General features: G+C 37.9%; 2 protein-coding genes across 2 annotated transcripts; both read right to left on the bottom strand.

Annotated features, from left to right (window-relative positions):
• Positions 1-566: 566 nt before the first annotated feature.
• LOC117424040 (forkhead box protein C2-B-like) lies at positions 567-3311 on the bottom strand. Its single transcript, XM_034040061.3, has one exon. It carries the CDS (start codon positions 2950-2952, stop codon positions 1633-1635), a length of 1320 nt encoding a protein of 439 aa, XP_033895952.2. The 5' UTR covers positions 2953-3311; the 3' UTR covers positions 567-1632.
• Positions 3312-10301: 6990 nt separating this feature from the next.
• On the bottom strand, positions 10302-12703 carry LOC117424422 (forkhead box protein C2-like). The gene has a single exon (XM_034040741.3). It carries the CDS (start codon positions 12442-12444, stop codon positions 11023-11025), a length of 1422 nt encoding a protein of 473 aa, XP_033896632.1. The 5' UTR covers positions 12445-12703; the 3' UTR covers positions 10302-11022.
• Positions 12704-22357: the final 9654 nt, after the last annotated feature.

The raw sequence follows: 22357 nt of genomic DNA, 5'->3' as shown, positions 1-22357 counted from the left end.
AGTATTTTTTTTTTTTTTTTTTTTTAAATGGGAGCTGTACTTCATCTTTATTGCTTTAAAATTGGTTAATTTAAAAGAGTATAATGGAAATATTCACAAAAGGAAATACTGTACGGTATTCCTAAATGACAATTACTTTAAATAGCTAGTAATAAAAATAAGTGCATGTAGCCTATCGTTTCCCACATAGACGATGACGGTTTAAAATGCTGGTCACATATTCTGTCATCTAGTGGAGAAAATATTACTTTGAAAGTGAAGGAATCATTTCATAGAAACGTGGGCCTCGGGTTCTGTGGGAAACTGAAATGTATGACTCAATGCTTTGTTTAATTCACGTCTGAATTAAAAAAAACAAACAAACAAACAAAAAAAAGGCCCACGGTCACTTTCAGTCCATGTTTAGGATAGGGTGTTTTGGAACCCACTGCTTATCTTCAAACTGGGATGCTGTGTATGTGAAAATAACAGGGTTATTTTATTATTATTATTATTATTATTATTATTATTATTATTATTATTATTATTATTATTATAAATGGGCTTGTAACCAGGAGGTCCCCGGTTCAAATCCCACCTCAGCCACTGACTCATTGTGTGACCCTGAGCAAGTCACTTAACCTCCTTGTGCTCAGTCTTTCGGGTGAGACGTAATTGTAAGTGACTCTGCAGCTGATGCATAGTTCACACACCCTAGTCTTTGTAAGTCGCCTTGGATAAAGGCGTCTGCTAAATAAACAAATAATAATAATAATAATTATTATTGTAGAAATTGACAAATAGTTTTTAACACATACGACAAACATAATACAAACACATGTTCTTAACCAAAATATTTTATTAGATGATTATGAAATGCAATACAACCACGTTAGTGTAGCAATCTTTATTATTAACATACACTTCGAATAACAGATTGCAGTTATAGTGCAGGTATTGGTATAAAATGGCTGCATGGCTCTATATAATACGAAATTCTAGGACAAATGCACTAAACCCGATTATTTTATAATTAAGTGCTTATTAAATCAAATCTAATTATCGACTGTGCACAGTTTAGAGCAGTTTCGCTACACAAAGCAAACAGTAGGCTATATAATCCATTTTAAACCTATGATATAAACAAAAAATGTGACTCGCATAACAGCTGGAATCTATCTCATACAGTAAGAATATACAAATGTACAGATGTGTTGACATGCTACAGTAAATTTAAGCAAGCGGTTTAAGACTGTTTAGTTTGATGTCTCCAATACAAAAAATGTTTTTAAGAAGCAGTAATATAGCATGATAACCAAGGAATACATTTTACTGACAATAATGACGTAACAAAACCGCATTTATATCTGTACATTTACAATATATTCTGCAGATTTCAGGTCATTAAAATTTTGTTTTACTGTATCCGAAGCGAGCTTTACATATATTTGAAATACATTGTTAAAATGCATTCTTAATTAATTCTATGAAATAGATACATATGGCTATACAGCATAAGTGTAATAATAATAATAATAATAATAATAATAATAATAATAATAATAATAATAATAATAATAATAATAATAATAAACTACAAGGAACATGGAAAATGTATTTCAATACCCAATGTGCTTTCCAAGGGATTTATGTCTAGTGAAAGTTAAGTAATTTTTCTGAGCAAGTTAAAGGCAAGTAAGGATACAACGGAAACCCAATGTGATAAAAACGACCAGGTACTTGTTGTGCATTAAACATTAATGCGGTATTCATGAAACCTGATGTACCTCCCGTGAGATCACCAACATATTTGTTAGGTAGGCTGTCTAAACCTATTGCTGATACACGAACATTGCCTTTAGTAATACTTTTGTTGGACAGAATACTATCTATACTAAAGCCTGTTGATCTATCGGTGCTTTTGGTCAGCACTGCTGGCCTTCCTTTCTGACTGGTTTGCCCTGTAGCCATTTGGATGGGCGAGCGTGAAGCAGGGTTAGGCGTCTGCTGGGTACCAGATGTCTGTGGGATTTCATCCGCCCCTCGGCACATCCTGTCCTCGGTTGCCAAGCTATTTATAGAATCATCCTTTTTGGGGAGGCTTATCGGCTTATCCTCTTTGGTTGAAGCGCTTTCCTTTGATTGAAATAATGGCAGTGAAATGGTAACAGAAGGTGATGGTGGAGTTTTGGGCCAGGTATTAGCCTGGGTAACAGGTTGAGAATTCGGGTCAGCTGAAGACGCGTAAGGGTACTGCACCTTGGCACAATGCAAAAGCCTATTTATAGCGCGGTCTCCATCTGACAAAATCATCATGCATTTGGAGTCGGTGTGTGGTCTCTGTTGCTGTCCTTCAATGGTGCCCAAGGTACCAATTGTCACTGCTGGAAGAGCAAATAACTGGCTTCCTGCTGTGATTTCACAGTCATGTCCAAGTTTAGAACCAGGGCCAGATGTCTCCCCGTCTATCACTTTGCTCCTTTTGGTAACCTTGAACTCTAGAGAACCGTGAGACTTTGGTTTTCGTTTTCTACGCCTGTAGTTCCCATTTTCAAACATGTCCAGGCATTTTGTGTCGAGGGTCCAGTAACTCCCTTTGCCCGGGCAGCCCTTGTCTCTGGGTACCTTAATGAAACAATCGTTGAGAGAGAGGTTGTGCCGAATTGAGTTTTGCCAGCCTTGCTTGTTGTCATGGTAAAAAGGAAAACGTTCCATGATAAACTGGTAAATGCCGTTCAGGGTAACCTTTTGGTATGGAGCGTTCTTGATTGCCATGGCGATGAGAGCAATGTAGCTGTAGGGTGGCTTTTGAGGTGGCTCCTGCCTCGTCATCATATTACCTGATGTAAAACCCAAAGCAGGCAACATACCGCTCTCTCCTCCATACAGGTACAGCATAGAAGAATTGGTTAAGTTCAAAGCAGAACGCGGGCCTCCAAGTTGCTGCACACGACTGTTGTATATGTGGCTCATATTTGGCTTGTTAAATCCCCGTTTTCAGTTGAAATGACGCTCAAATAAAAGTAGATAAAGAGTCCACTACAAAATATAAGAACGAGCCAGAGCTCCGATTGTGCACACTGCCTTTCAAGCTTGTTCCCGCTGTGTCCCTACCTCATGAGCTTAAAAATGTTAAATAATTGTTGAAAGTTTGCTATTTTATGTTGACTTAGCACTGGAAAATAAATTGTCTATGATAAACATTCGTTGTATTCTCAGCCCACCCACATTAATTACAATTTCATTGCAAAAATCCTAACGTTCTCCACGTGTCTCCTCAGTACCAGCCAATGGTGTGCTTGGTTGTTGCTTCATTTGTTTATAGAATTAGTCTGTTGATAACTCTGCCCACCCAAGTTGAATCAAGCTGTGTTTATTTGGAAAAATTTCCGGGCACCCAATACATAAACGCAGAGATCTGATGTTTGAAATATCACGTCCACCCTGACGCTAGAAGCTGCTCACACTGCAACAGCATGTAAACCGATGGAAGGTTTCTAATGTTTTAGGGTGATTCTTTTATGATATATGCACTCAAAACTCATCTTCATGCACTGCAAATGTACCTTGTCAGTTCTGGGATAGTTAGAAGTGTTGCAAATAAACTCCGTTTAAAATAAATTATATTTTTCTAGTAAGAGACGTTGTTGTTCTATTATTTGAATTTGTGAGAAGGGGATTTTCTTTTTCTATAACTACATACCTCCAAGAAAATATTGTATTCTACAACAGTTGTGTTTTAACTGCTTTTTTATTTGTATTTTAGATTCCTACTGTGTAAAGCATATGCACAGTGTATTTTGAAGCATGTTAAAAGACTGTAAAAAGTGTGGTTTAAGCTGGATCGAGTTCCATGACTTTATTTGTACTCTACAGGCACACTGCAAGCAACAAAGACCATAAAAGGGGAACTTGGCAATGTCGAGGGATTTTTATTATTTGTGAATGCGGGCCTGTTGCTTTATATTATGTATGTTCCTGTTTATAACAACGAGAGGGATTATAACAACTTTACAAGTGCATGCAGCTGGATTGTGATTACATTACAAATTTGGATGTATTATTGGGTAAACTCGAGTTTAAAAAAAAAAAAAAAATGGTAAAGGAAACCGTCTAGTCTAGTCCAATCCAGTGATGCACTCTAGTAACTAGCAAGAAGTTAGTTTGGATTAAACACCCTCCATGAGTAAGGGATATAGTGGGATCTTCTCTTTTTGTATACAAAATTAAGAACAATGAAATGCGCTTAGTGCCAATTCGTTGTAATAATAATAATAATAATAATAATAATAATAATAATAATAATAATAATAATAATAATAATAATAATAATAAACAAGGTATGTATGTAACATACATGCCGTTTGCCAAGAATAATACGCGTTACGGGTGTTTATGTAGCACTGAAAATGTCGAATTTGGGTCTGTGAGAACTCACCATTTTTTAAACTTTGTTACACAGCATTAGAATTAGCTTGATAAATAAACATTTTCAATAGTAATTTTGTGTATGGATTACCCATTGCATTTAAACTGCAACGTTATCAGATTTCCTTTAAACAGATATTTGCGATTTGTTTTATTAACCTCTGACTAAAACGGAAATTATAAAGTGTCTGTAATATTTTCTGTAGTAAACAGTTGGACTTTTTTGTAGTTGTATTCAGTAGAGGTCAGTTTTCATTATGATACACAATAATACTATACTTGCTAATACAATAAAGTCTTCAAATTGACCTCGGTAACGTGCCAAACAGTGCCTCTTGTGAGAAGCGAAGTAACGTGAGCCAGCTGCATTATTGCTTACGAAACTCCAAGAACCTAATACTGCAATACGTTTCTTTCTATAGTCCTTCAAGGCACGGCTTCAGAATCCAAAAACCCAACGATTGCCACATATGTGCATGTGGCACAGTCTTATCTGGCACCGGTTGAGCAACCTCACGGAATCCTACATGTACCATAGGTCATAAAGAACTGCAAACAGTTTAGGCATCTTCACGCAAAAAGGATAACATATATAATAACAAATGAGAAATATAAATACTATTGATATTCATTGATACTAACAGGATTGAGCAGTAGTGCATGTTCATATACACTGTTTAAAACAGTGTAACTGTAGAGGACTTTTTTTCTGCAACTTTCAATAAAAGACAAGGGTCTAACGATGGGAATTTTGCTTATAAGAGGCAGCCAGAAATGAAATATTTACTCTCACAGCTTTCACCTTTATATACGCTCCATATTTGCAGAAATCAACGTGTCTATTGTTGCATTGTTATTTTTTCCATTTTTATCAAGTCCTATGAAGGCCTACCTTTGTTGTAGGCCTATTGCTCATTTTAACATAGGACATATGATATACATGGAGAAAAAAAAGAATGCGCAATAGACAAGATGATTGGTGGTAGTTTTAACTTCCATAGTACATATTTCATTTTTGGCTGTAACAATCATATTATAGACTTGTCCTGTGCCACTTTGCAATATTTTCTTCTCTGTAAATTTACAGATTTACTGAAAAAAGAAGAATAAAATGACAAATGCACAGATTTTTTTCCATCATCAAATCGTTTTTTTAATAGTGGGGGAACTCAAACGGATATGATATGTGGTTTTGGAAAGTTACAACTTTGTGTAGAAAGATATTTTAAAAATAAAGTATAAAATAATGTGTAGACAGGTCGCTGCATGGAGATAAATAAATAAATGATATACGTCACACTGTGGACACAATTACATGAGAAAATGCAATTTTTGGAAACAGACACAAACCCACAAACAAAAAAATAAAATAAAATACATTAAATTGTAGTTGTATAAGGCAGGTTAAGCTTAACTTATGAAATGACTGGAGTCGCTGTGTATGTGCCTTTCAATAAAGTGAGAGAAATATCAAAATGAATATGCAACAAAAAAATAAATAATTGAGGGGTATTGACGTTAGGCTATATACAGTTAAAATTATAGTCTGTTGCAACTCAGTCATTGTGGAATAACCAAATAAATGTATGTTGGCTAAACACAATCAACCTAGAATGACACTGCTAAGATTTCATTATTTAGCTGTAGGTTGAGTGTGTTGCTTAATTTAACAGTAATAGCATTGCTCTAAATTTAAGTCGTGTCATGTAACATACCTTTCTGAATGCCAGGTGTACCTGTCTTATTTGCTGATCTAGTGTTACATGTATAGACAGTGTTGATATCACAACATGGAGAAACATTACTGTTTATAAAAAAAGGTCCACTTTAATAATAAATAATAATGGTCTGAAAGTCTCTCATTTTGCTTTTTTTTTTTTTTTTTTTTTTTTTTTTAAATCAAATACAATACCTTTTCATGTTGACATAATGCACTGCCAGGGTGCACGAGACTGGTAAACCCATGCACCTCAGCGAGTTCCGGTCGTTTTCTGTATTTTCAGAACATTGGTTCTGGTGTCACCAGGGAATTAATTTTGCTTGTTTTGTGATTTAACTACCACAAGAATTATAGGAGTTCGGTCCAGTATGCAATGCACTGACGTAATACAGGATGTGTGTGGTGGAACGCTAACGGGATCACAGCATACAAAGCAGGTTCAGTTGAAAATGTGTGTTTACTTCCCCAATACTTGTACGTTGTACTATGTGGCACATGCCCTAGCACGGAATTTCTTAACGTTATTTTTAATAAGCACGTTCAATCCTTCCTTGGCTCAAATGTCTTTTGTATCATATTTGATTTGTCATTTATTCAATAACGTTTAACCTGAGACATAAATAAATAAATAAATAAATAAATAAATAAATAAATAAATAAATAATTATTATGAATTTAAGCCGTTTGTCTTTTTCCGTTTTGTATTAATAAAAAAAGTAGCATAAATCAATTTAGATTGGAAACTTTAAATATTTCAGAATACAATATGTTTATATGAAAGAAATACTATGCTAAACAGGAAAGGTGGTAATATTTTCCAGTGGTGACATTTTAAAGATAAAAGGCCCTATACCACCTTGGAATAATTCTGAAATCCACTTCTGTCTCAATATACATTTCTATGAATGTCAATGCGCTGCAGTTTCAAAAACACAGATTGAGTGACTGCTTTATGCTATGAAGACTGGACTGGCACTATTAAAATCAAAACGGGTTGATTTCCCAGGGTTAATACAAATAACGTATAAAGATGTGGTGGTTTGAAAATATTTTATCTTTTAACATAAGTTCCCTTTTTGTAACTTGTTTGTTTTTCCCAAAATCGGTTCCAATTGCATTTCGGAGCAAATACCTTTATGACCAAAGTGGCCAGCAGGTTTCAAGCATGTACCGCTATGCTGCTAAAACTACCTATTAAACGTAAATAAACAAGGACTGTGACGTAGATGGCAAAAGGTTTCACTGACGGAGAATGTGGTAAATAGACCAAAAATGACACGAACAGGGGGTCTGCAGCTTTAAGATTGCTTGCAATAATTCATTCAGAATGTTGCTGACTTTGAGCCCAGGCGCTTTATTAGAAAGTCTGCAAGGTTATGACCAAATATCTAGCTCAGGCGCTTTATTAGAAAGTCTGCAAGGGTACGATGTAGTATCCGATGTAGAAAATGGAAGCACTCTGAGATGTGGTTAGTGTGTAAAAGTTAGCCCACTGGAAAACAACCCCGCTCATTATATAACGTCAATACAACCAGACAGCCAGTCAGACAGCCAGCGGAATTCACTCATTCGCTCGACCTCACGGGCTCGCGCAGATGTGGACTCACTTCTTTGGTACGGGGGAGGGAGGAGGAAGCTCTGTTTTACGCAGCCGGGTTTGACACAATTCTGTTGCTTCTCTATATTTAAAGACGGTGACTAAAATCAATGGACAAATGGTCAATATAAACGACACTCTATATATATATATATATATATATATATATATATATATATATATATATAATTATTATTACTACTACTACTACTACTACTACTACTACTACTACTACTACTACTACTACTACTAATAATAATAATAATAATAATAATAATAATAATAATAATAGTAATAATAATAATAATGTGTTTTTATTGTGAGCTGGAGGTCTACTTTTGTAATAAACTAGGCGTTCTACTGATATTAGATAGCGGTAGGCTAATATTGGCATAATATTACAAGCTCTAGTAATATTTTATTTTACAAATCGTAAGTAAAAGACTTCAAGAAACAGAAAAATAATTGAAAAGCGCCTGAATGAGACACTAAGGCTGAATTCAGTCATTCACATGCTGCCTTTAACGGTTGTTGGCATTTGTCTTATTTTAAGCACATGGCGAAAATGCATAGTCATGCTGTAATTCTAAAAAACAAAACACACACATGGAAGTCTTTTTATTATGTACATATCTCCCTGGACCTGTTTTGGAGAGGGGGTTAATTGTTTGAAGGGTCTGTAATTCGAGCTGGCTTAATGGATTTGACACACCAACTGCAGAAGAGATGCGGAAGAGATGTGATTCATAGAGCACTTTCAGTTACACAGTGCGGTTTCTTCGATTCCTGTGCGAGATTATATTTACGAAGTTCTTATGGAAGATTCTGAGGAGCACAGCGTGGTTTTGCTACGATTGTAATTTTAGAATTAGGCTATTTATTTTATCGTAGTTGTTTGTTGCGAAATAACAGTAACACATATTACAATTACCCATCTATCGCACATTATCACAAATAAAATAAGCTCATGCTGTATGTACACTTGGCATTCAGAAAGCTATGATAGATAACCTGGACTGCGTTAAACTGGATCCCTGTTTTTAAAGATTATTAAATTAATGTTTTGTTACACCTCAAAAATAAAAAAAGGCTTTGTCCATCTATTGCACTAGACAGGTACAAAGCGCTGGATTGTTTGGATAGGTTCAAGCAATCCTTGAGCAATATTACCACTTGTTTATAACATTATCTTTAATAATATTTTGGAACTATTTAACCATATTTAGTAGAAAACAGGAACATTATTTTTCTTTTCTTTTTCTTATTAAAGCTTACCGCGAAAAACTGGTCTACCAATAAAAAAAAATAATAATAATAATAAAATAAAATTAAACACAAATACTGTATACTACCATTCCACAGCATATATTTCCATGTTCGTTCCTGTTTTTCAGTTAAGTCGTGCATTTTGAAATAAAATATTAGAAACAAACGTCATAAACAAATAGGCCTAGAAATGGTAATGACTGTGCCCTGACGATTGAATTGTTCAGAGTTTAAATCAAAGAGTTAACGAATTGTTAGCTTCCTTCTTGTATTTGGGACTTGTCAAAAACATGACCACTTAACTGTGTTTTTATATTTTTATTCATATGTATTGTTTCAAACCATTAGGCTAGTTTATGTAGCCCAAATATTTACATTATTTTAGTGAAGCCAAATAAAGGTTTGTACGTTGTTGTTGTCGTCATCGGAATGTGAACTATAGGAAATTCTAGTTCAGAAACAATAGACTGTGCTATTAGCATTTGTTCTGCTACAAAAAATACCGTGCAGCAGTAACATATATGTAATCCCTAATGGTGTTCTAGTTCTACAAGATACTGTACAATATAGGCTACAGAATTTAAAAGGACCCAATTGATTTAGCGTTAAACTGAAATATGTTTGTATACTACATTTTAAAAGTAAGCCACTTTAAATGCATTCATGTTAAGTGTATATAAACTTATTTAAATACACTTAAACATGAATGTAACACCAATCGTTTCAACTTGACTTCTAGTGTACATTTAAAGTGTTTGTAAATGTTTACTGCTAATATAAGAACTGTTATGTCCTGTCACCCAACATTAGGGATAATGTTCATGTGTGTCTCTCTCTCTCTCTCTCTCTCTCTCTCTTTCTCTCTCTCTCTCTCTCTCTCTCTCTCTCTCTCTCTCTCCTCTATTCTGTAAGACCGAGTGTTTAACTTTAGAACACTTATTTGTAACACTTTTCAAACACGTCACTGCGTTTATAATTCTAAATGTGTTTAGGATTTAAACACCTTGTGGTGTTTAATTTGTAAAGTCTTGGACGTGTTTATGATTTGTAACACTTTTAAACATGTGTACGCGTTTATAACAGGGCTGGTGTTTAAAATCTAAACGTTAAACTTAGCAAAAACGGCACATATTTTAACAATTATTTAGAGTTCCAAATTACTAAACACCAGGGTTACACCTAATTACATATAAACACTGCTGTTTAGGAATAGAAAGTTTCTCTTTTACTGTACACACATGCCATTTAGATAGTCAACGCGTTACACGTTCTTTGGTTTTACAGTGTTATAGTTCAAAAAAAGCCACTTCATTTAAGCAAAAGAAAAATATTTATTTTCAACGTAAGTACAACATATGTCAGAGACTAATTCAACAAACGAGTCAAAGCAAAGAAACAGTACAGATAGTGAGACGCAAAGCACCCCCCTAAAAAAAGATAACATCACATATTGTAAAAAAAAAAAAAAGGAAAGGATTTGTTTTAGATGAAGAAAAGTTTTTTTTTTCAAATAAATAAGTTTGGTTCACAAAACCACAAATACTGATAACAACAGACTTAAAGAAATCGTTTGGATAACAACTTTGGCACTTAATGAGTTTGGGTAACAGTTTATCAAAATAATCCAGTGAACTCAATTTTAAATATAATACTAATGACTCTATTACTAGGCCCTTTTAAAGTTTCATAGCAAAACAGGATTTGAAAAAAGAAAGAAAAAACAACAGAGAATTTTGAAAAAAAAATACAACCTTGCACTGTACAATATTGGTCCAAAACTCACTTCTAAGACCTTTTGGCACAGATTTGCCTTTCTGCATAATAAACGTTTTTGTTTATTTCAAGTAGTTTTCCCTTGTATTAAACACCAAGCACAGGTTGTGCACAAACATAAAATAAAGTATTTACATTTTCTACACCTAAACTTTGGCCTTACTGGTGTCCACTCGCTGGCAGTTTGCATATTTCATATGTGCATCTTTAGTTCACGGTTTACAGTTTTTAAGATTCCCTTTAAAAGAGGTGTCTTTTATCAATATTTAGTGCAGTCATATGCATACGGACTCGTATGGCGGTAAATGGAAGAGGTCGATCTATATGGGATCTGACAGCTTGTGTTGCCGCTCACCTGGTGCTCGCTGAGGGCTGAACTCTCAATGCCGAGTCGGTGCGAGCTGAACATATCGCGAACATTGGGGAAATTCTGCTGCTGGCTGCTAAAGCTATGTCCCGAAAGATGATTCAGATCTGCTCCGTGATTAAGATACCAAGAAGCTGTCTGTCCGGTGCCACCAGTCTGTTGGTGATGACTGGAGGCAAGGACGCTGTCTTGGCTTGCCGCGAGGTTCATAGAGTTTAGCGGGGACGTTGTGCCACTGTGGTGATCTGAGATCGCTTCTTCCAGAGTGGTAGGGACGCACATGGGTCCAGTCCTGTCCCCTGCATATAAGCTCATTGCCCGCATGCTGCACTGGTAGCTAGCGTTAGAGTCCATGCCCTGGCTGCAAGCCTGGCTGTAAATAGAAGATTGTGATTGAGGGTAGCTAAGCGAAAGAGAGGGCACCATGCCTGGCCTGCTTGGCGGCGCAGACACAGGGCTCAGGTCTCCTTGAGGGGAAGTTCTTAAGGTCATGATGTTCTCCACGCTGAACCCCGAAAGGCCGTTGTTTGAAGTGTGGTGGTCGGGGATGGAGCTCTCGGTGGACACTGACGGGGTTGATGCCATGCTCCTCGGGCTGTCTTGCATGACGCTACCGCTGTCCGGGCTCATATTTTCCACTTTGGTGATGACAGGTATATCTGGAGATGATGCCTCACTTTTGATCACGACCTTCTTTTCTGAAAGCATTTCTTTCGGCGTGCCGTCGCATTTGGACCCTGGGCTCTGGATTTTCGTTTGCTCTTTAATTTGACCGGCCCTGTCCTCCTTCTCCCGACCCGAATCCTTCTTCTTGAATCGCCTCCGTCTTCGGAGAAAGCTGCCGTTTTCGAACATGTTATAGGAGTCCGGGTCCAAACTCCAGTAGCTGCCCTTGCCAGGCTTTTTATCATCCCGGGGTACTTTCACAAAGCACTCATTTAGAGACAAGTTGTGACGTATGCTGTTCTGCCAGCCTTGTTTATTTTCACGGTAGAAAGGGAAGCGATCCATGATAAACTGATAAATTCCATTGAGGGTAATTTTCTTATCAGGCGCATTTTGGATTGCCATGGTGATCAGCGCGATGTAGCTGTAAGGAGGTTTTACCAAGTCCTTGGGTGCTGTCTGTTGATGGTGGTAAGGTCCATATGATCTGGCCATGCCAGCAGTGTACTGGTCGTGGCCCGAATATACGCTCATCGGGGTGGGCATGCTGCCATAGCTGCCCGCTGTCCTGTAGTAGTTCTGGTCACTCAGGTAAGGAACGACGCCCAAAGTGTTGGGGTCTGACACTGCGTAGCGTGCCTGCATCATTGATGGTTCAAAACAGTGTAAACCAAGTTATAATACTGATTTGGTAATAGAAAAAGTCTCAAATGCTTGTAGTTGTCCCCCAATATGTCCCTCAGTAATAAACGCACGTCTGCATCCTTTCTTCACCGAGTTTAAGCAATGTGTAAATGCGCACCACGACACTGAAAAGCTGAAATAATCAACATTAAGCGAAGCGAACTGAGTGCCAGTGCGCCTGTAAGTTAAACTTCTAAAAAAGATTTGGGAAAGTTTCAAAACTTCTTAAGCGAGTTGCGCTTTTACTCCAGAAGCACCACAGCCCTCCTCCAAACTTTTGACCAATCAGGATTGAGCTGGGAAACTTCTTGGCCAATGGAATCAGAGGAAGCGTTGCAAACTTTGAGCGCTAGGACCCCAGAATAAGAGCTGATTGTTTTACAGTGTTCAAAAAGTTCTGAGGGTATCCATCTACACAAAACAAAACGTATTACAACTCTCATTTTATTTGTTTTGACTCAGAGTGTTTCTTATAGCACATATAGAAAGTATCTCGAGCACTGTTAATTGCAGGTAATTCTTTCACAGCTGGTTTTCATTTGGGTTACTAAAACGACTTTAAAATCGAAATATTTAACCGCATCATGTTAAAAATACATACAGTACATGTAACCCAGGGTTACATTTCAAAATATTATTTGATTAGCAGAACTGTACTGCAGAATAGTTTTACAATGAAAATCAAAACGCCCAGTGAAGAAATAAACCAAATAGAGTATTATAGCACTTTTCTAAATAGCTTAAAAATGATGTTTATACAATGCTATCCCGAGTCGTGTAATTGTGCAAAAGTGTAAACAGAATTTGGCCCGTTTAATATATTGATGCGTTTTGTTTTATATTTATTTTGTTAAAGGAAATATGCTGTCTGTTTCAATAAATAATGTGTGTATTGTATTTTTTTCATAGTCGTGTTAGGCATAACGTTACCAGATTTTGTTAATTAATGAACCATGCAGAAGAGGTGTTAAATTTAGCCGCTTAACGCCATTCTGTTAAATGCGGTAATCTCTCCCCCTTTAAGAAAGAACGACAAAAGTTTTAACAGTAACCTAAATGAAATCACGCTAATGTTAGAAAAATACCCAATTATCTTGTTTGATAGTATTCGTTTGATTTAAAATCGAATTAGGTTATTCAAATAATAAAAATAAATAGATAAATAAATAAATAAAACATAGGTTTTAGTTAAGGGATTTGGATTTGCATAATGCAAAACATATATAGGTTATTAACTGTTAGGGAAACTGTTTTGTTTTCATTTTCTTCTTTTTTTCAAGAGAAAACTTCAAATAAACCATAGTTTGTGTGTCATTATAATGTTCTATTTTATTTATTCCTACTAATGCATGTAGATTAACTCGTATGGTTTTGGAGAAATTATACATTTTGCCATTTAAAAAAGACTGCTAGATTACGGCTAATAAAACATTTTTAAAATAAAAATTACAAATGAGATATATTTTCTTTGTGTAAGTGCAATTTCTCATGTCCGAGTTTGTTTGTTCTAACTGATTTCATGTAATTATTTGAACGATTGAGAATAATTACAGACATACGCGTTTTACTTTAGCAACAAGAAACACGTTTTTTTTTTTTAAAGCAATATATGCCTACAATGTAAAACAAAGTTTTTTTGTTTTTTTCTTACCATTACTTTTGAATGTAATCGTTCAACAAAATTGAAATCATTTTGGGTTTTAACTGTACCGATTTTACTATTAAAATAGCAGTAAAACAAAAGTATTAACTTATTCTTATAAATTAATTTGCGTTTAGGTCTACTATTTTTTAAGATAAAGGTAAATTGTGTATTTAAATTACTTATTATTTTATGCAAACACATTACACTTTTTTTTAAAATAGTCAAATTCGTGATAGTTTTCTAACATATGAACATAGTACGACATTAAATTCCTTTTTCTATTAATATAGATATATTGAGCATTCGTTTTGCAGCCAATTGAAGCGCAACACTTGATATACGTCCTACCCAATTCTATCGTATCCATGTGAGTCTCTTTGTTCAAAGAAACGTCAAAGGTCTGCTCAAAACTGACATCTTCTTATAAACACAAAACGAAATGCTGCGTCCCGACCCAGTCCTGCTTGTATTAATGCCGAGGCTAAAGTCAAAATCAGCTGAAACGCACACGGATCAGTGGCAACAAAAACATTTCACTTGAAAAAAAAAAAGTTTTTAAATAAAGCCCAATAACGTAAAGAAGCGAAAGCGGTTTTTTCTTTCTAAATTATATATATATATATATATATATATATATATATATATATATATATATATATATATATATATATATATACATACAGTGGATACATACAGATATGCCTTCTCAGCAAGACTTTGACCATTATTAGGGAAGTTTGGCTTTTCAGTACAACTTTTGCAATTTACAAACCATAGCTTATATTGTTTTGTTGTACATATAATAGATTTGATTACTTGTTTTAGACTCGTGGTTCCTTGTTTTGAAGAAGCAACACACAGGAACAAAAGCCATCGTGTATTGCATCACGTTTGGCATTAATCTTACATACAGAATTAATAACTTTTGAACTTGAGATAACTGTGAAGATACTGCAGATTCTGAGAATAACCCGTTCTAGTCACTCACTTTAAAGGCAGAGTAAAAGCAGTCTAAAAAAATATTATAATAATAATAATAACCTTCCCATTGATTTTATTGGCAATGCTGCCATCTAGCGCTTAAAAAAAACACTGAAAGTCCCCTTTTTGTCATGCGTTTTCCTGCGTGCTGCTGCTACCACCTAGTGGATAGTCTAGAAGTCTCTCTTTTACCAATGTGGTGATAACCCAGCTGTTATTCCCTATAGAGGATTTTTTTAATGAATTTGTATGTCGTCATTATATATATATATATATATATATATATATATATATATATATATATATATATATATATATATATATAACACAGCTTGGAAAAATAACAACCTCTGATTGGTTAAACAGCATCACATGACTGTGCGTATATATGACTTGCATACTAATGAGCCACTTCACACTGAATAAATCACTACGCACCACTACATTATAAACTCAGTGACAAACTGCCATTTTATTTGTTATTAGTTACAAAACCTCAGCCAAAAATGAGTGACATTTCACCTATTTCCTTTAATGTATTTGGGGATGAAACCAGATAACTGGTACAACACCAACTTTCTGAGTGAAAACAGCAGTCCACCTGAAAAAAAATACAAATAAAATAAATGCACCAGCAACTTTTAAGAGTAGACACATAACAGCAGATGAGGAACAGCTAAATGAAATAGAATAAAACAAAGATGAAAAAAACACAAAAAAAAACTGCAGCATGGGCTGTTAATGTACTTAAAGACTGGTTTAAAGAAAAAACATATGAACATTAATTTTAAGGAAATACTGTAAAACTTTAAATAATTGCCGGGTCTCAATAATCGCTTGTCTCCAATACGTGCCGGGCTGCTGGTAAATACAGTAAATAAACGCCGGGTCTCTGTCATTGACAGCTGAGGAAGATGAGGAGGAGTTTGAGCGTAATGAACTGCTAGTAAGTGACAGCGATGAAAGTGACTCTCAGGATTAATAAACAATAAAAATAATAGAAAACGTAATTTAAGGTAGGCCTACATCTAATGCATGTTTGTTTAATGCAATTATTACGTTATTAAGTTTTGATAATTTTAAGCGTGCTGAAAGTAGGCCAAATACAAACATATTTTAACGTGTTTTGTTGTATTAACAATGTACAAGTTTGAGAATAAACAATAAATTATTTTTGATACTTATTGCTTTTATTGTTCATTTTTAAAAACATTTTAGAAGTTTGTATTATTATTATTATTATTATTATTATTATTATTATTATTATTATTATTATTATTATTATTATTAGTATTGTGCAGTAACAATGGTAGTAGCTCTAATTCAGTTTTTAAATACAAATTCGTACTTCTGCTTGTTCCTTTTCCAATGTTTTGCACACCATATCCTTGTTAATCAGTGCATATAAAAATACTGTAATACTATTTTCGCTTTATACTTGAGGGTGTACAATATAATGTGATTTTGTTATAAACTGTTACTTAGTTCCCACTGACACACAACCTTTTAACAAAGTTGCTGGAATGTTTACAGTTGAGTTGCGATGTTGCTACAAGTTTGTGTGTTATCGGCTTCTCAATGACCACATGAAGCATGACTGCGTTCCTAAATTCAACGCTGAGAAGCAACAACTCTCAATTCCTAAACTCACTCATTTTAATATATATATAAAGACCCATTCAAATTTGTAAAGAAGTTATTCACCAGTGAGAAGAATGGCACACTAAAAGCATCTAAGGTTGAGCTGGAGAGATATTTGGAGGAAACACATACAGATTCAAAAAGGCAGGAGCCTATGTCAATTCCGTCAGACATCCCACCTATCAATCCACCAGAATACCAAATGGAGGACTGTGCACCTAAGTGGAAAGAAATAGAGCAAGCTGTGAAAAAAGCAAGGGCTTCATCATCTCCAGGGCCTAATGGAGTTCCGTACAGAGTGTACAAGAGTGCTTCAGGAGTTCTACGAATTCTGTGGAAATTGATGAAAGTGGCATGGGAAAAACAGGTTGTACCAAGAGCATGGCGCCGAGCAGGTGGAGTCTTTATACCTAAAGAAAAAGATTCTACAAGCATCAGTCAGTTTCGTCCCATTTCCCTATTAAACGTAGAAGGCAAGATTTTCTTCAGCATTATTGCTCAGAGATTGTCAGCTTACCTATTAAAGAACTGCTTCATTGACACATCAATACAAAAAGCGGGCATTCCAGGTTTCCCAGGTTGCTTAGAACACATCAATGTGATCTGGCAACAAATTCAATCAGCTAAAAAGGAGAGGAAGGAGCTCCATGTGACATTCCTGGATTTGGCTAATGCATATGGTTCAGTGCCACATGAACTACTTTGGGCAGCATTTGATTTTTTCAGTGTACCGATGACAATAACAAATTTAGTGAAAGCCTATTTTGGAGATTTGCAATTCAGTTTTTCAACTTCAGAATTCAGCACTACATGGCAATGCCTAGAGGTTGGAATAATGGCAGGATGCACCATTTCTCCACTGGCTTTTACCATGGCAATGGAAGTAATCATTAGGGCATCAAAATGGGTAGTAGGAGGAGAGCGCTTGGCTTCTGGAATGCGACTACCACCAATTCGAGCATACATGGATGACATGACAACCATGACTACAACAGTAGCCTGCACTAATCGATTATTGGGCAAATTAACCAATAACATTGAATGGGCACGAATGCAATTCAAGCCCACTAAATCAAGGAGCATCTCTATAATTAAAGGCAAAGTAGTAGATAAAACATTCTTCATTAATGGTGAGGCAATACCAACAGTGTCTGAGAAGCCAGTGAAGAGTCTTGGGAGATGGTACGACGGGGATCTAAAGGACACAGTTCGTGTGGGAGAAGTTAGACAACAAGCAGTGGAAGGGTTGAAGAGCATAGACAGCTGCGCACTACCAGGTAAACTAAAACTCTGGTGCTTTCAGTTTGGTCTACTGCCGAGGTTGCTGTGGCCACTGACTGTGTACGAGGTTTCTTTGACAACAGTAGAGAAGCTGGAAGCTTTAATCAGTTCATACATCAGGAAATGGTTGGGAGTTCCACGCTGCCTCAGCAGAGTGGGACTTTATGGTAAAGGAATACTGCAGCTACCAGTCTCTGCTCTAACCGAGGAGTTTAAGTGCGCCAAGGTCAGACTGGAAATGACATTAGTAGAGTCACGCGATAAATGCGTAAGGGAGGCAGCACCTGTGTTGAAAACTGGAAGAAAGTGGGCGGCAAAGAAAGCTGTGGAAGATGCAAAGGCTGCCCTTCGAATTGGTGATATCATGGGGCAAGTTCAGCATGGAAGAGGGGGTCTTGGTTTCAGTTCAACTCCTCCTACATGGCACAAGGCGGCCCCAGCTCAAAGAAGGAAGCTGGTAGTCAACGAGGTGCAGAAGCAGGAGGAGAGGATGAGGTGTATAAAGGCCATTTCCCAGGCCAAACAGGGAGAATGGATGAGATGGGAGAGTGTGGAACAACGCAAGATTGGCTGGCAAGACCTATGGTCAATGGAACAGAGCAGGATCAGTTTCCTCATCAGGTCAACATATGATGTTCTCCCATCACCACAGAACCTAAACCTCTGGGTAGGAGAGGATCCCTCATGTCCTTTGTGTTCATCACCTGCAACATTAAGGCACATTTTGACAGGATGTAAGGTGGCTCTTAGCCAAGGACGGTTTACTTGGCGCCATGACCAGGTGCTGCGATGTTTGGCCTTAGCATTGGAAGACAAGCGTAACATGACCAATAAGTTGCCACCTGTTCCATCAAAACATTACACACAAAAGACAACATTCCTCCGCCCAGGAGAGCAACCACCAAGAAAAACCAATCCTCGCCCAGGACAACTGGAAGCTGCTAGAGACTGGAATATGCTGGCAGATGTTGGTCAACGGCTTATTTTTCCACCTGAGATTGCCACCACTAACCTTCGACCAGATATTGTCTTGTGGTCTGGATCAGCACGCCTTGTTCACCTGGTAGAGTTAACAGTGCCATGGGAGGACGCTGTAGATGAGGCGTATGAGAGGAAGAAACTGCGGTATGCTCAACTAGCCACTGAAGCGGAACAGCGAGGATGGAGAGTTCGGGTTTACCCAGTGGAAGTGGGTTGTCGAGGATTTGTGGCACACTCTACAACCCGGTTTCTCAGAGACGTCGGATTCAGTGGCCAAGAGTTGCGTCGCACAGTGAAGAACTTATCTGAAGCAGCAGAGAGGAGCAGCAACTGGCTGTGGTTGAGACGGAAAGATTCTGGCTGGGGACAGGTAAGTAAGCTGGGCTGAGTTGAGTGGGGGACGGAGGGGGGTGATGCTGGGACGCCAGAATCACCGTCGAGCCCTCTTGAGGTGTCGTGGGCTAGTCGACGAAACACTGAGGATGGAAGGTGCCCACTTGAAAACCCCAGAGATGTACCCTACTTAGCTCAATCCAGACGGTTGTCATGCTGATGCGCTGGGGAGGCCGCACTTTGGTTGATCCCCGGAGCCAGCATCGCAGCCGTCGTGTGTGCTGATGCGCCAGGGAGGCAAAATAAGCTGATCCCTGGAGCCAGCATTACACTTCAGCCATTAACACCAGACAGAAGGATATCTACATCATCATATGGAAGGAAACGTAAATGGATGGAGACACATATGGATCACATTAGTTTACTGTAAAGCTACGTCTTAGTTGGTGCTTATCTTGGCGAGAGCCGAGTTCAAATCAGCATGAAGTTTTAACATCTACTCTCGTGTAATGGAAATCATGAAGATCTGGATACGTCTATGTCAATTCCGTCAGACATCCCACCTATCAATCCACCAGAATACCAAATGGAGGACTGTGCACCTAAGTGGAAAGAAATAGAGCAAGCTGTGAAAAAAGCAAGGGCTTCATCATCTCCAGGGCCTAATGGAGTTCCGTACAGAGTGTACAAGAGTGCTTCAGGAGTTCTACGAATTCTGTGGAAATTGATGAAAGTGGCATGGGAAAAACAGGTTGTACCAAGAGCATGGCGCCGAGCAGGTGGAGTCTTTATACCTAAAGAAAAAGATTCTACAAGCATCAGTCAGTTTCGTCCCATTTCCCTATTAAACGTAGAAGGCAAGATTTTCTTCAGCATTATTGCTCAGAGATTGTCAGCTTACCTATTAAAGAACTGCTTCATTGACACATCAATACAAAAAGCGGGCATTCCAGGTTTCCCAGGTTGCTTAGAACACATCAATGTGATCTGGCAACAAATTCAATCAGCTAAAAAGGAGAGGAAGGAGCTCCATGTGACATTCCTGGATTTGGCTAATGCATATGGTTCAGTGCCACATGAACTACTTTGGGCAGCATTTGATTTTTTCAGTGTACCGATGACAATAACAAATTTAGTGAAAGCCTATTTTGGAGATTTGCAATTCAGTTTTTCAACTTCAGAATTCAGCACTACATGGCAATGCCTAGAGGTTGGAATAATGGCAGGATGCACCATTTCTCCACTGGCTTTTACCATGGCAATGGAAGTAATCATTAGGGCATCAAAATGGGTAGTAGGAGGAGAGCGCTTGGCTTCTGGAATGCGACTACCACCAATTCGAGCATACATGGATGACATGACAACCATGACTACAACAGTAGCCTGCACTAATCGATTATTGGGCAAATTAACCAATAACATTGAATGGGCACGAATGCAATTCAAGCCCACTAAATCAAGGAGCATCTCTATAATTAAAGGCAAAGTAGTAGATAAAACATTCTTCATTAATGGTGAGGCAATACCAACAGTGTCTGAGAAGCCAGTGAAGAGTCTTGGGAGATGGTACGACGGGGATCTAAAGGACACAGTTCGTGTGGGAGAAGTTAGACAACAAGCAGTGGAAGGGTTGAAGAGCATAGACAGCTGCGCACTACCAGGTAAACTAAAACTCTGGTGCTTTCAGTTTGGTCTACTGCCGAGGTTGCTGTGGCCACTGACTGTGTACGAGGTTTCTTTGACAACAGTAGAGAAGCTGGAAGCTTTAATCAGTTCATACATCAGGAAATGGTTGGGAGTTCCACGCTGCCTCAGCAGAGTGGGACTTTATGGTAAAGGAATACTGCAGCTACCAGTCTCTGCTCTAACCGAGGAGTTTAAGTGCGCCAAGGTCAGACTGGAAATGACATTAGTAGAGTCACGCGATAAATGCGTAAGGGAGGCAGCACCTGTGTTGAAAACTGGAAGAAAGTGGGCGGCAAAGAAAGCTGTGGAAGATGCAAAGGCTGCCCTTCGAATTGGTGATATCATGGGGCAAGTTCAGCATGGAAGAGGGGGTCTTGGTTTCAGTTCAACTCCTCCTACATGGCACAAGGCGGCCCCAGCTCAAAGAAGGAAGCTGGTAGTCAACGAGGTGCAGAAGCAGGAGGAGAGGATGAGGTGTATAAAGGCCATTTCCCAGGCCAAACAGGGAGAATGGATGAGATGGGAGAGTGTGGAACAACGCAAGATTGGCTGGCAAGACCTATGGTCAATGGAACAGAGCAGGATCAGTTTCCTCATCAGGTCAACATATGATGTTCTCCCATCACCACAGAACCTAAACCTCTGGGTAGGAGAGGATCCCTCATGTCCTTTGTGTTCATCACCTGCAACATTAAGGCACATTTTGACAGGATGTAAGGTGGCTCTTAGCCAAGGACGGTTTACTTGGCGCCATGACCAGGTGCTGCGATGTTTGGCCTTAGCATTGGAAGACAAGCGTAACATGACCAATAAGTTGCCACCTGTTCCATCAAAACATTACACACAAAAGACAACATTCCTCCGCCCAGGAGAGCAACCACCAAGAAAAGGTGTTAAAACCAATCCTCGCCCAGGACAACTGGAAGCTGCTAGAGACTGGAATATGCTGGCAGATGTTGGTCAACGGCTTATTTTTCCACCTGAGATTGCCACCACTAACCTTCGACCAGATATTGTCTTGTGGTCTGGATCAGCACGCCTTGTTCACCTGGTAGAGTTAACAGTGCCATGGGAGGACGCTGTAGATGAGGCGTATGAGAGGAAGAAACTGCGGTATGCTCAACTAGCCACTGAAGCGGAACAGCGAGGATGGAGAGTTCGGGTTTACCCAGTGGAAGTGGGTTGTCGAGGATTTGTGGCACACTCTACAACCCGGTTTCTCAGAGACGTCGGATTCAGTGGCCAAGAGTTGCGTCGCACAGTGAAGAACTTATCTGAAGCAGCAGAGAGGAGCAGCAACTGGCTGTGGTTGAGACGGAAAGATTCTGG

This window comes from Acipenser ruthenus, chromosome 19 (assembly GCF_902713425.1).
Source record: "Acipenser ruthenus chromosome 19, fAciRut3.2 maternal haplotype, whole genome shotgun sequence".
Lineage (NCBI taxonomy): Eukaryota > Metazoa > Chordata > Actinopteri > Acipenseriformes > Acipenseridae > Acipenser > Acipenser ruthenus.
This window is presented reverse-complemented; position numbering and strand designations above follow the sequence as displayed.

Coding starts and splice junctions, on each gene's coding strand:
- LOC117424040 (XM_034040061.3), bottom strand. CDS start 2,952: ATGAGCCACATATACAACAGTCGTGTGCAGCAACTTGGAGGCCCGCGT.
- LOC117424422 (XM_034040741.3), bottom strand. CDS start 12,444: ATGATGCAGGCACGCTACGCAGTGTCAGACCCCAACACTTTGGGCGTC.